Raw genomic sequence first — 14927 nt, 5'->3', positions numbered from 1 at the left:
GGGTCTAATGCACGTGTTGAGTACAACCAAAAAGATGTCAGGTATAAGCAATGGGCTGCCAGCTTGATGATCTCGTTGGGTACTTTGTCCTGGAGACTTACCCGCCGGTAACCGGTCTACTGCGACGAGTAGCTCTTGTTCAGTGAAAAGTTCACTACCAATTTCACGTATCGGCTCCAGTTCACCCAATACTTGTACCACCACCGGTATTCCTGACCAGTGGACTCAGTAGTGAGGGAAAAAGTCCACCAGCAATTTCCTGAGCAGCACTGTCCTCCAGAGCATGAGTAATCATCACTAATTTGTAGGGGACGCCTCAGGGCTCATTCTCTACTTCCCAGCATAAGGCGCTCCAGTTGTCTTACTGAGCTCTTCTTCTGGTGAGTCTCAGATCTTTTCTCAGTTGATAATATACGCGAATGCTTCCGTGTGGTATTCCCGGGTTGATCTGCGCCCCGCTTTAGGATAGCGCCTGCGTGCAGAAATGGCCATTCTCCGCAATTCCGCAATCTTCTCATTCCCCAGTGTACCACCTTCCTACCTTTGAATGCCAACCTGCGAAGCATTGCCCCGTCACACGCTTTGGCCAGGAGGAGTGGCAGGTGGGCTGAATGGTCTTCTGCCGTCATGCCTGTTGGGTGGGTGTCTGTTGAGCCTGTCCCTTGCCAATGCTTTAGAAGGGACCTGACTGACAATCTTTTGACTGACCATCCGTTCTGGACTTCAGATCTCCCTGGTGAGGAGGTTACGTTATCTGCGTAGATTGAAAACTCTATGTATTCGTGATCACTGGCGGAGTTGAGTTTCACTAGGACCAGCCAGTCGGTGACCGCGTGGCGGTAGCCGTGAACGAAGCGTGCCAGGGTGACGTCGATCACCGTGCTAACGTTCACCCGGTTGTAAGTAGGAGTCGTGCCTTCGTTGCAGATCTGCAGGTCCAGTGAGGCAGCAAAATCCGATAGCATGAACCCTCTAGCGTCATCACTGGTAGATCCCCATTCTTCAGAGTGCGAGTTGAAGTCGCTTACTACTATTATGTCGTTGGTTTACAGATTCTGGCTGCGGAGATTTTGATTTTGATTTTATCATTTTCATTCTTATCATCATTACATTTTCCTACCAGCCACTAGGTTGCGTTAAAACCAGCTATATCTGTGGGTTATAAGCATGAAGATTAGAGATAATAAGGAGACTAAACTAAATGTGTCCCGAAAAAAGTCTCATAGTTATTCTGCCCCTAGGAGCGCGTTGTTCTATAGGGTTGCTAATTTAACCCGCGTATTTTAGGAATTATTCATGTTTTTGCGTTTTTTAGAAAATATATGCATTATTTTGAGCAATGACTTTCTTTAGATTTTATAGCTTGAGCGAGTACGCATTTATACATGTACATAAGTGATTATTTCATTAGCATGTTATTCTTAAGAAACAAATTTGAGTGTAACAATACATATATTCGTATAAAACGATCATTAAAGAAAACACAAAAGTCTTATTATATGTGGTGTATCGAATAGTATCGGGCTCAGCCTTGCTGTGAACAAAGATATATAGGTGTAAAATAACTAGATATAGTATTTACACAAAAATAAATATAATATTTATAAAATATACACATAATATTCACAATGCATATATGCATGTCATGTAGTAATCGTATAAGCTATAAAATCTAAAGAGGGTCAGGGTTCAAAATAATGCATACATTTTTCAAAAAAACGTAAACAATTTGAATAATTAATATATTACACAGTTAAAGTAGCAACGCAACCTTTGGCCGTTTAATCACGCGGCTCATTTCGGTAGGTTTTTTTTCATGCTGTACGAGTTTTGTCTCCTTATTCTAGTTTTCATGGTTATAAGGATTCTTTTATTATTGATAAGTGAAAACAACATTTTACAATCAAAAATGATAAAATAATTGCAATAACTCTATGGCAGGTACGTCGCATTATGTATGAACTCCGCCGATAATCGGTGTGCAAATAAACTAAATGTTATTAAATATATACATTGTGCGTTACATTTATTGAACTTATATAACGTGTCTAATAATAATAATAATAATAATAATAATAATAATAATAATAATAATATATATATTATTAATAAATATCGTTTTCTAGTCTCAAGCAGTTGATGCGCATAATAATATGGTATTGGTTACTATAGGTTACCTATCTACCGAATATAATTTTTTTTTACGCTGTGTCTAGATACCCAGGTGCCCGTGAATTATAAGAAAAAATGGTAAGTTTGGTTATACGGCTGTTAGAAGTGCGCAGCTACACGCGGGCTTCACTGTAAATAATTTATGATTTTTTTTTCAGGTTAGCGTCACTGTTGGGGCTTTGGCCGGGCATTGAATATATATATGTGGATGGTATACCGTATGCTTTAATAATACTCAGTGTTTCGTAACTTGCGTCTCACGTGAACTACTGTCGTTTGAATATAGATAAATTACGTGTCGGAGCCCATCCCTTATATTAGCTTGTCGGTAAAAGAACGTTTATCGTTTGGGTAGTCTCCGATCAGAGTTCAGTCGAAATGAAAAATTCCAAATCATTTACACAAGCAATGCAGTCAACGCCATCAGTAACATGTACAAAATCGCATGATCCTGGGTGCTCTCAGCAGCTAGCAGACTCACCGAAATCAAGGTAAATAATATTATGTTTTGCATTAATAAAGATTATGTTGCACTAATTTGGATTTGACCCCCTCCCCCCCCCAATACGCACATATCGTGGGTGCATCATCCCCGTTCGTACCCTTAATAACATAACATTTATTAGACTAATATTTGTTCGTTTTGTGATAAAGATAAGATAAGACTCTTATCAAATGCCGCAATTCGATGATACTGTGGCGGGTGATCGGCGACCGCTTCCATGACAAAAAATAATTATTTGTCATAATCTTCACAACCACTAACAGTTATAGTAACATCAAGAATCCACAATACCCCCTCTCGTCAATCTCCCCATACTTTGGGCATGACACTTGTTTTTCTACTCTCCTAAAGTACAGTAGTAACTCACAACGTTTCGAACTCACTCTCAGGCCTCAGTTCACCGCGTCCACCGCTCGCCAAGAGGCCCCGACATTGCACATAAACGGCGAACACCGCCGTCGTGTATTTTGTTTCCCCTATGGTTATTACTGACAATTAGCTCCGTTTTGCTCAGGACCCACGTCCCGACGTCGTCCACTGGTTTATCGACAAGCCTCGACACCCGGACTTCATCGATAAAACCACACGTGTTCGCCCTCCACGCACAACGAAACCGATTTACCTCCAAACTACACATTGTTTATTGTTCATTATTAAATAATGGTAAAAAACTTCGACACCTTGGTCAATAACTAGACCTAGCCCAATGTCACACAGATGACATGTGACTCAGTGGCAGACCCTAGTTCTGAGGAGGGGGGAGATATCAAATCCATAAAGGTAATGACACTCAACTCTTCCCATTATTTTATATTGTAATAATGTATAGTAGTGGTGAAAATTCGATGGTGTGCGGTCCCCCCTCCACCCGATTTCCTCTACTGAGATGACCCATTCTACAGCAGATAGTACAAAAACTATCTCAGCGGGAGGGTTGAAGGTAAGTCATAATACAACCCTCACCGTTAGATTTATTAATTTTCAGTCGGCATTTTATATAAAACTGAATAATTGTACATAATGGTCAACTAATTTGAAAACCTTTTGATAGTCGTGATATTGATTAAAAGTTGTGGGTGAGGGCCAAAGGGGGCTTATGAATACCAATATTAGTAGGTAGTCACTAGCCAACCAAACGTAGTTGTCTAGATGTCTCATAGAGAAATTAATTAATTATGTATAAGTACCTTGTCCATACAACCTATCGCTAGCTGCAAAAAAAAAAATATAAGAAATAACATGAATTTCTACACAATTTGGAATTTTCAATCCAGCTATTGTGAATTATTGCGATTTGCGATTCAATAAAAATATTAATATCGATTACATGGATTTTTGGTATTTCTTTTATGAAAATCTGTTGTACACATAATAATATTTTTATTTCTTAACATTGATAAACTTGTATAGGTCTACGATTTTATAATTATTTATTATCACTAATAATTAGTTATTACCTACTTACACCATAGATAAAATATCTATTGGATTTTGGAACCGGAAAAAACCGTAAATACCTCTACATCAAAATAAAAGTTTCGGTTTCGGTTCCTAAAAAAATTTATTTAAGGGTTCCGGTCCGGTTTCAATCCCAAGATTTTCAAAAGGTTTCCGTCCAAAACTGGTCAATTTAGGTACGGTTTCAGTCCCTGAGATGAATAGTTTTTTTATAATTATAAGACGTAACTTTTTGAACGTAGAAATAAATAAATTTTTAATAACTAATTTTATAATTTTATTAAACCATCTTAGATGTTATTTTGTAAGGTAAACCTCCTGTAGTCGAATTGTCTATTCCGCATTCATTTGTACCCCTTCGGATTTTGAAAAGTCCATCCTGCTCCTATACATAGCCCCAAGATTTGACCAACAACCAATAGTCAACACCGTTTTCGACTCCCCATCCAATTAACTTAGCATTATAAGTTCCCATATATGTCGTGTTTTCAGATTTCACGTAAACAGGCAGAAAATAAATCAAAGCTGTAAAACACAATGTAATATTTATTGTACTTATGAAATATACCTACGATTATTGATCGTATCTATAAACTAACCACTTCTGTTGGTATAAAAGTCATCGTATACATCGAATCTTGCTGCTATTGACTCGTAAGTTTGCACGTATTTTTGAATAGTGTCGAATGTTAGGTAATACGCGTCAATAGCTGTAATCGTTAATCGCTAATAGCTTTAATTGTAATACTCAGTAATAAAGAAATATTTAATCAATATTATTAGCTACTGTAGAGCGTAGACTTACTCTTTACGTGATCATTATATTACCTAATCAATTATTTTGTTACCATAACACTGTTTGATACATTCATGATTGTTTTTATTTCTTGGTTGAACTTGGTAAGGTTGACATCCCTATGAAATTCAATGACAATAACGATTGTTCTATAATATAACACATAATTAACTAAGTGTATGACATCGGTAGTGTTGTATTTGCCACCGGAGACCACGCCGTGGCTCTTGAAATATTCCCAAGCTTTGATGGGGTAATCTTCAGTTTGGCAACTATGACTGCAGGAAATTAGCTCTTAGGCGGATAGGGGATGATTGTAATTTCCGCTAGTCGCTACGCATATTCTGTCTGTACAACGATCAGTCGGATTATTATTTATTATTTTGAAAAACCCTTTGTTTCAATTTTAATACAGTGTTTCCACGTTCCGCCAAATAAACTTGTATCTATATTTACCCAAGTACACTCGCATTCTCCTTTATTGTATACGGCGCCTATTGTTTTGCAGTGGGGCCAGTGTTTTCTTGAGTCAAATTGTTAGTAAATGTTCTTGTCTGATACGTAAATAGGATCGCTGTTTTTGTATACGATATTTAACTTAGTAGTGGGTTTAACTTCTTCAAAACGACATATTTTCCGGTGTATTCGGATCAAAATTGTCTTCAGCCCGTAATCATATTAATAATTTATTATAATTTGGTTAGGTAAGAATCCAACTTCTTGGTCGTTTTGAAGATGAAAATCAAGGGAGGTGAAAAGTCCAAGAAGTTGTGGTTATAATATTATATTTTAGATTCTGAGCGTAGCGATGAAAATGTAGTGTTCGTTTTACAATCATATTACATTTTTAATTAATTTTTTTCTGTTTGTCATCAATTTTCGGAGTAGTGAAAATGCTTTGATTTTCCACATGAGCATTTCTTCTGATATGAAAGTGAATTTAGTTGGTGCTTTTAAAATGTCTAAATTCAAAATTCCCTGTAGTTTTCGGAAAAAACAAAAAAAAATTCAGGAAAAATGGTAATTTTTTTTGGCAAAACTCAAAAACTAATAAATGTACACTTGAAGTTATTAAGTTATCAATATATATATATAAGTGTATAATTTTTTCAAAACTATTGTCGATAAAACTTTTTCACTTGACAAAAAAACCTTGATAATTTAATGAACGGTTCTTTATAAATTGTTATAGTAGCAGTTTAAACATTTTAGAAATAACGAATAGTTTTTATATGCTTTTAAAGTTCAAATTTTTCCAAAATTCATCAATATCTCGTAAATTTGCTAATTATTTTTCAGTTAGAAATTCATGACAAATTTCTTTTCTGGTAGCTAACATTAAAAATGTTAATAGGAGATTCTCAATAAGAGTTTCTACTTAAAAAAAGTTTACCAGAAAGTTATATTAATTTTTTATGAGCGATTGAATTAAATTTTTTGACGATATTCGATATTCAGTGGTTTTTAATTATTAAATTTGATTATTTATATAATTATGCTAGGATTACACACCATCTCTGCTCTGAATCATTTTTCATATGTAAAGATTCATCATTGAATTCAAATCTAACACAGCCATTACAATGACATGCACGACAACTACTGTTCACTTTCTTATACAATGGTTTGGTTTTTGCCAATTTAAGTTTTTCTAGAATAATACAATTTTAGATGCTCAGATTGTTGACCATGGACGTCAAAGAGCTTAATATACCGACTATCTACCGACCACAAATTTGAAGTTTTAAAATTTAAAATAAAACACCATCAGATAGATCATTAAAAAATATTTATAAACTTTGTTTTAAAAAAATCATAATACAATCATTCTCGTTTCTCTTAAATTTAGAAAAGTACCTTTAGGTTACAATCACCTATTAAAAAATAACAAAAATTGACATCATGTCATATTTCAATAAAAATGATTAAATCAAAACTATCAAGTACAACAAAAATTACATCTAGCACTTCTAATATTACAACAAAGAACATTTAAATTCAGGTTAATAGGTACCTATACCTAGGTTGTATTTTATATAAATTCCAAAAAAGACTTAAGATATTGAATTTTATAATTTAGCATACGATTTTATATATTATAAATAATAAATATATATCATAAATAAAAATATAATCGATATTATTTTATATTTCAATTTCTAAATGGTTATTATTATTTTTATTTTTATTTTTAATTCTTAACAAATAGCTTTCATCATATATGACAAAAGCTTTCGAGGTACCTATGATTTTTTTTAATAGGAATTTATTGTATAGGCATTAAACTATAAGAAACTTAAAACATTTTTCTCTCTTATACATCCTATGTATTCTAATAAATTAATTTTTTTTTATTGAACATTATAGCTTCGGCAGCAGGGACCATTAGGTATTTAATTACTATAGGTACTATTTTGAATATGGTTATTAAAAAAATACCATCACTTTCCCAATTATTTTTTCGAGATAACAAAAAAAAGTTTGTAAAAATGTGATTATTTCACTTTTGGGATCTGGGGTAAATGTAAATGTACGCAATGGTACATGGTTGGGTATCTAACCTCATGGCGTTTTTTTTATAAATGACTCGAAAATAAGTGTGAACATTAATTCCAAAAATAGAAATTCAAATTCATGATAATACCGTAGTAATTATTAGGGACATCGGTTTTTACACAAGGTGCGTTACCTTACATATATTTACTACTAACCAAACATCAAATAAAATATTACATTATATTATACTCATGGGCCATGGCGTATAATTACAATTAATAAAAAATAAAATAAAATACAATTACGCTTTTTAATCATAAAATGCTGTCATAAAATTTCGTAAGTACTGAAAATATAACTCATCTTGTTAATGTACGAATGTACCAGTTACGTAAACAAATATTTTTAAATTATTTTTATTATTTATATATTTTATTTATATATTAAATCTTAATGCAATGAAATTAAATTTACTTTTATGTCGATATTTTGATGAGATTTTCTCCTTAGTTTTAATGTTGTTAGTACAACAGTACTTATCTTCTAAAATCTGTTAATTTTGGTGTTTTTACAGTTTGGGAACTTTTTAGTACATCAAATAATAGTAAATTTTAAACTTCCGTAATAATGAATTTTTTTTACAACACCAAGAAAAAAGTAGGTAAGTGAGTGTCTCTCTGCTGTACAGTAGGTTACAAATGGGTCACTTTATTTGATGGTGTTAAATTTGAATTAAATTATATAAGATCATTGTATACGATAAAACGGGTCTGGTTTTTTACAACACAAATTCCTTACGCTTCATACATACTTCTGACTTCGGACTGTCTCAAAATAGGTGTGGTTAAAAATGTGTTGGTGTTTTTTTAAGGGTATATTCTAATTAAATTTTAAAAGTTTTATAAAAATCATATATAGTGAATTAAATGTTATTAAAATAACATTAAACTTTATCATAATAAAATAGAAAAATCTTATGATATAGGGTAAACTCTATATGTTTATAGTGTACATTTTTAAAGCAATTTTTTTTTATATAATCTATACCTGTTATTTCATTAGATGAAAATTCATAAATAATGTTTAAAATGATCCCCTGTTTTTATTTCAATTTAGGAGTATTCATAATTCATATAGGTATATTATATATATTAAATTTTAATTTTAATTATACAACGGTATACAGTACCTATACCGGTATACAGTACATCTGTATATCGACCTCAAATTGGTATACCAGTATTACCGTCAGCTGTTTGGAAATTTACATAGTCATAATACCTTTTTCGATGGGAGCATTTTGGGAATTTACCCGTTCATAAAATCTTTTTCGGCGGGAGGCGTTTGGGAATAAGCAAACAATATGGACAGAAGCCGTTTGGGATGCGCCGAAAAAAACGATTCTGAGGTTTGTCGGTCTAGGATATTTTGTATTTTATTTATATTGTTATAACTTATAATTAATATAGTAGCTGGAAAGTTTAATTAATATTATTTGCTTATTATCGTATTTAAATTTTTGTATATAATAATATACCTACTTGAGAATTTCAAGTACCCACGAATAATATTTTTAAATTATAATATATAAGCGGTAGGTATTTTTGGTTATTTAATATGTAATTTCGTACCATTTGAACATAGAGTAAAGGCGGGTTCACAACTACCCGTGTCGTGTCGTGTCGTGTGAATTGTGAATTCAATTCGTTCTTCGGGGATATTCCGAATCAGGACGATACCAACTTGGTATCTAATCAAATTTAATAGATACCATAGGTATTAGATATATAACAGTAAACAAATCTACCAAGGCGTGAACATTGTGACCAGCACGATCAAAAGTTGAATTAATTCAACTTCGCGGTAATCGCGGTATCGTGTTGGTCGACACGATCATATTTTATTATCACATTTTGGTGAACCAATCAGAAAAAAGGATTTTACACGACACGACACGATACGGGCAGTTGTGAACCCGCCTTAACTATGAAAAATTATTTTTTATATTTTTATAGTTTTTGTATACAGAATAAACTACTTCCACGGAACCATCTTTTGAATTTTCCATCCTTAGCTATAAAAATTGAACATTTTATACATTTTTAACTACAAAATCATTTTTCAATTTTCAATTTGATAAATTATGTCAAAAACTGAACTTTAAATGCTTATAAAAAAAAATGTACCTATGTATTTTTTATATTTTTCAACTATTATTGTAACAATATATCAGGAGCCTTGTAATAAATGTTCATGTTTTTGAATTAAAAAATAATATTTTATTTACATTTATAGATAAAAAAAACTAAAAACATTAAAAATTGAAAATGTCTGTAAACAGTGTAAACAGGTCAAAACTATTGATAATGAATCAACAAGATCCACTTTCCCATTGAACATAAGGCACTGTTGAAAAAAATCGAAGCATTTTTCCTGGCCCCAAAAATATTTGAATTCAATAATAAACCATTGCATACGAAAAAAGATTTTGAGTTGATGTGTTGTGTTATCCTGTCATACTTTTTGAATAATCTAATTTAATAATTTAAAAGAACAAATAAGAAAAATACCTCATAGCTATAAATATCATAACTTTCTAGTAAACTTTTTTCTTGTTAAAGGTTTGTGAGGAATCTTCAATTAAAATGTGTAATGTTAGCTATGAAAATAAAGACTTTTATGAATTTCTAACTGATAAATAATTAACAAATATGAAAAAATTCTGATGGCTATATAGTTTAAAAGTTGTACCATGTATAGAAAATCGTTATTTTAAGATTTGTTGAAAATAATAAATATTAAGTGCTTATGTTATTCATTTTTGAATTACAATAAAATTTCAAAAATCGATTGATAAAAATTTGTTAATTTAATTTTCTGGTGAAAATCTAATAAAGTAAACATTTTAAACTCAAACGTTCATAAAAAAATGAATTTTACTTTCCGGTAAACTTTTTTTTTGATTAAAGGTAGAACATTTATGAGGAATATTCTATTAAAATGTCTAGTATTAGCTATAGAAAGCAAAATGTTTATGACTTTTTAATTGGAAAATAATTTGAAAACGTTCGAAATGTTGATGATTGTTCACGAAATTTGAACTTGAAATGTATATAAAAAATAAACGGGTATAATATGTATCTTTAATAATTCCTATACTCTACCTACAGAATAATAATACACGTTTTTTTAAACACCAGTTTATGGGTTAATATTTTTGTTGAACTACATGTTTAGAACTTACCAAATCAAAATCTTTGTAAAGTTACTTTGTATAATTAATGAGTATTAAAAGTGTTTTACAGTTATATTATTGAAAGAAGAAAGACAAGGATACATTTAGTTTCACCAGAAATAAAGAGGCCAGCCCACTTTCGCCTCTTTATTTCTGACATATATGACAAACAGAAAAAAATTAATTAAAAATGTAATATCATTGTAAAACGAACACTACATTTTCATCGCTACGCTCAGAATCTAAAATATAATATTATAACCACAACTTCTTGGAATTTTCGCCACCCTTGATTTTCATCTTCAAAACGACCAAGAAGTTGGATTCTTACCTAACCAAATTATAATAAATTATTAATATGATTACGGGCTGAAGACAATTTTGATCCGAATACACCGGAAAATATGTCGTTTTGAAGAAGTTAAACCCACTACTAAGTTAAATATCGTATACAAAAACAGCGATCCTATTTACGTATCAGACAAGAACATTTACCAACAATTTGATTCAAGAAAACACTGGCCCCACTGCAAAACGATAGGCACCGTATACAATAAAGGAGAATGCGAGTGTACTTGGGTAAATATAGATACAAGTTTATTTGGCGGAACGTGGAAACACTGTATTAAAATTGAAACAAAGGGTTTTTCAAAATAATAAATAATAATCCGACTGATCGTTGTACAGACAGAATATGCGTAGCGACTAGCGGAAATTACAATCATCCCCTATCCGCCTAAGAGCTAATTTCCTGCAGTCATAGTTGCCAAACAGAAGATTACCCCATCAAAGCTTGGGAATATTTCAAGAGCCACGGCGTGGTCTCCGGTGTCAAATACAACACTACCGATGTCATACACTTAGTTAATTATGTGTTATATTATAGAACAATCGTTATTGTCATTGAATTTCATAGGGATGTCAACCTTATCAAGTTCAACCAAGAAATAAAAACAATCATGAATGTATCAAACAGTGTTATGGTAACAAAATAATTGATTAGGTAATATAATGATCACGTAAAGAGTAAGTCTACGCTCTACAGTAGCTAATAATATTAAACTGACTTGATTAAATATTTCTTTATTACTGAGTATTACAATTAAAGCTATTAGCGATTAACGATTACAGCTATTGACACGTATTACCTAACATTCGACGCTATTCAAAAATACGTGCAAACTTACGAGTCAATAGCAGCAAGATTCGATGTATACGATTACTTTTATACCAACAGAAGTGGTTAGTTTATAGATACGATCAATAATCGTAGGTATATTTCATAAGTACAATAAATAGTACACTGTGTTTTACAGCTTTGATTTATTTTCTGCCTGTTTACGTGAAATCTGAAAACACGACATATATGGGAACTTATAATGCTAAGTTAATTGGATGGGGAGTCGAAAACGGTGTTGACTATTGGTTGTTGGTCAAATCTTGGGGCTATGTATAGGAGCAGGATGGACTTTTCAAAATCCGAAGGGGTACAAATGAATGCGGAATAGACAATTCGACTACAGGAGGTTTACCTTAAAAAATAACATCTAAGATGGTTTAATAAAATTATAAAATTAGTTATTAAAAATGTATTTATTTCTACGTTCAAAAAGTTACGTCTTATAATTATAAAAAAACTATTCATCTCAGGGACTGAAACCGTACCGAAATTGACCAGTTTTGGACGGAAACCTTTTGAAAATCTTGGGATTGAAACCGGACCGGAACCCTTAAATACATTTTTTTAGGAACCGAAACCGAAACTTTTATTTTGATGTAGAGGTATTTACGGTTTTTTCCGGTTCCAAAATCCAATAGATATTTTATCTATGGTGTAAGTAGGTAATAACTAATTATTAGTAATAATAAATAATTATAAAATCGTAGACCTATACAAGTTTATCAATGTTAAGAAATAAAAATATTATTATGTGTACAACAGATTTTCATAAAAGAAATACCAAAAATCCATGTAATCGATATTAATATTTTTATTGAATCGCAAATCGCAATAATTCACAATAGCTGGATTGAAAATTCCAAATTGTGTAGAAATTCATGTTATTTCTTATATTTTTTTTTTGCAGCTAGCGATAGGTTGTATGGACAAGGTACTTATACATAATTAATTAATTTCTATATGAGACATCTAGACAACTACGTTTGGTTGGCTAGTGACTACCTACTAATATTGGTATTCATAAGCCCCCTTTGGCCCTCACCCACAACTTTTAATCAATATCACGACTATCAAAAGGTTTTCAAATTAGTTGACCATTATGTACAATTATTCAGTTTTATATAAAATGCCGACTGAAAATTAATAAATCTAACGGTGAGGGTTGTATTATGACTTACCTTCAACCCTCCCGCTGAAATAGTTTTTGTACTATCTGCTGTAGAATGGGTCATCTCAGTAGAGGAAATCGGGTGGAGGGGGGACCGCACACCATCGAATTTTCACCACTACTATACATTATTACAATATAAAATAATGGGAAGAGTTGAGTGTCATTACCTTTATGGATTTGAAATCTCCCCCCTCCTCAGAACTAGGGTCTGCCACTGAGTCACCTGTCATCTGTGTGACATTGGGCTAGGTCTAGTTATTGACCAAGGTGTCGAAGTTTTTTACCATTATTTAATAATGAACAATAAACAATGTGTAGTTTGGAGGTAAATCGGTTTCGTTGTGCGTGGAGGGCGAACACGCGTGGTTTTATCGATAAAGTCCGGGTGTCGAGGCTTGTCGATAAACTAGTTGACGACGTCGGGACGTGGGTCCTGAGCAAAACGGAGCTAATTGTCAGTAATGACCATAGGGGAAACAAAATACACGACGGCGGTGTTCGCCGTTTATGTGCAATGTCGGGGCCTCTTGGCGAGCGGTGGACGCGGTGAACTGAGGCCTGAGAGTGAGTTCGAAACGTTGTGAGTTACTACTGTACTTTAGGAGAGTAGAAAAACAAGTGTCATGCCCAAAGTATGGGGAGATTGACGAGAGGGGGTATTGTGGATTCTTGATGTAACTATAACTGTTAGTGGTTGTGAAGATTATGACAAATAATTATTTTTTGTCATGGAGGCGGTCGCCGATCACCCGCCACAGTATCATCGAATTGCGGCATTTGATAAGAGTCTTATCTTATCTTTATCACAAAACGAACAAATATTAGTCTAATAAATGTTATGTTATTAAGGGTACGAACGGGGATGATGCACCCACGATATGTGCGTATTGGGGGGGGGAGGGGGTCAAATCCAAATTAGTGCAACATAATCTTTATTAATGCAAAACATAATATTATTTACCTTGATTTCGGTGAGTCTGCTAGCTGCTGAGAGCACCCAGGATCATGCGATTTTGTACATGTTACTGATGGCGTTGACTGCATTGCTTGTGTAAATGATTTGGAATTTTTCATTTCGACTGAACTCTGATCGGAGACTACCCAAACGATAAACGTTCTTTTACCGACAAGCTAATATAAGGGATGGGCTCCGACACGTAATTTATCTATATTCAAACGACAGTAGTTCACGTGAGACGCAAGTTACGAAACACTGAGTATTATTAAAGCATACGGTATACCATCCACATATATATATTCAATGCCCGGCCAAAGCCCCAACAGTGACGCTAACCTGAAAAAAAAATCATAAATTATTTACAGTGAAGCCCGCGTGTAGCTGCGCACTTCTAACAGCCGTATAACCAAACTTACCATTTTTTCTTATAATTCACGGGCACCTGGGTATCTAGACACAGCGTAAAAAAAAATTATATTCGGTAGATAGGTAACCTATAGTAACCAATACCATATTATTATGCGCATCAAATGCTTGAGACTAGAAAACGATATTTATTAATAATATATATATTATTATTATTATTATTATTATTATTATTATTATTATTATTATTATTAGACACGTTATATAAGTTCAATAAATGTAACGCACAATGTATATATTTAATAACATTTAGTTTATTTGCACACCGATTATCGGCGGAGTTCATACATAATGCGACGTACCTGCCATAGAGTTATTGCAATTATTTTATCATTTTTGATTGTAAAATGTTGTTTTCACTTATCAATAATAAAAGAATCCTTATAACCATGAAAACTAGAATAAGGAGACAAAACTCGTACAGCATGAAAAAAAACCTACCGAAATGAGCCGCGTGATTAAACGGCCAAAGGTTGCGTTGCTACTTTAACTGTGTAATATATTAATTATTCAAATTGTTTACGTTTTTT

General features: G+C 32.6%; 1 protein-coding gene and 1 long non-coding RNA gene across 2 annotated transcripts in view; one reads left to right on the top strand and one right to left on the bottom strand.

Moving 5' to 3' along the window:
• LOC107882633 (NEDD4-binding protein 1-like) overlaps positions 1-14525 on the bottom strand; it is a 31021-nt gene extending 16496 nt beyond the window's left edge. The window contains exons 1-2 of the mRNA XM_029485904.1: positions 14388-14525; positions 13975-14307 (exon numbers count right to left, since the gene is read on the bottom strand). Coding sequence (XP_029341764.1) covers positions 13975-14087 — 113 coding nt within the window. The 5' untranslated portion in view covers positions 14088-14307; positions 14388-14525. The remainder of the gene's footprint in view (positions 1-13974; positions 14308-14387) is intronic.
• LOC100167354 lies at positions 2144-12471 on the top strand. Its single transcript, XR_003838761.1, has 3 exons — positions 2144-2250; positions 2331-2663; positions 10733-12471. It is a non-coding gene; the product is annotated as an uncharacterized LOC100167354 (long non-coding RNA).
• Positions 14526-14927: the final 402 nt, after the last annotated feature.

Source organism: Acyrthosiphon pisum, chromosome X (genome assembly GCF_005508785.2).
Source record: "Acyrthosiphon pisum isolate AL4f chromosome X, pea_aphid_22Mar2018_4r6ur, whole genome shotgun sequence".
Classification (NCBI taxonomy): Eukaryota; Metazoa; Arthropoda; class Insecta; order Hemiptera; family Aphididae; genus Acyrthosiphon; species Acyrthosiphon pisum.
This window is presented reverse-complemented; position numbering and strand designations above follow the sequence as displayed.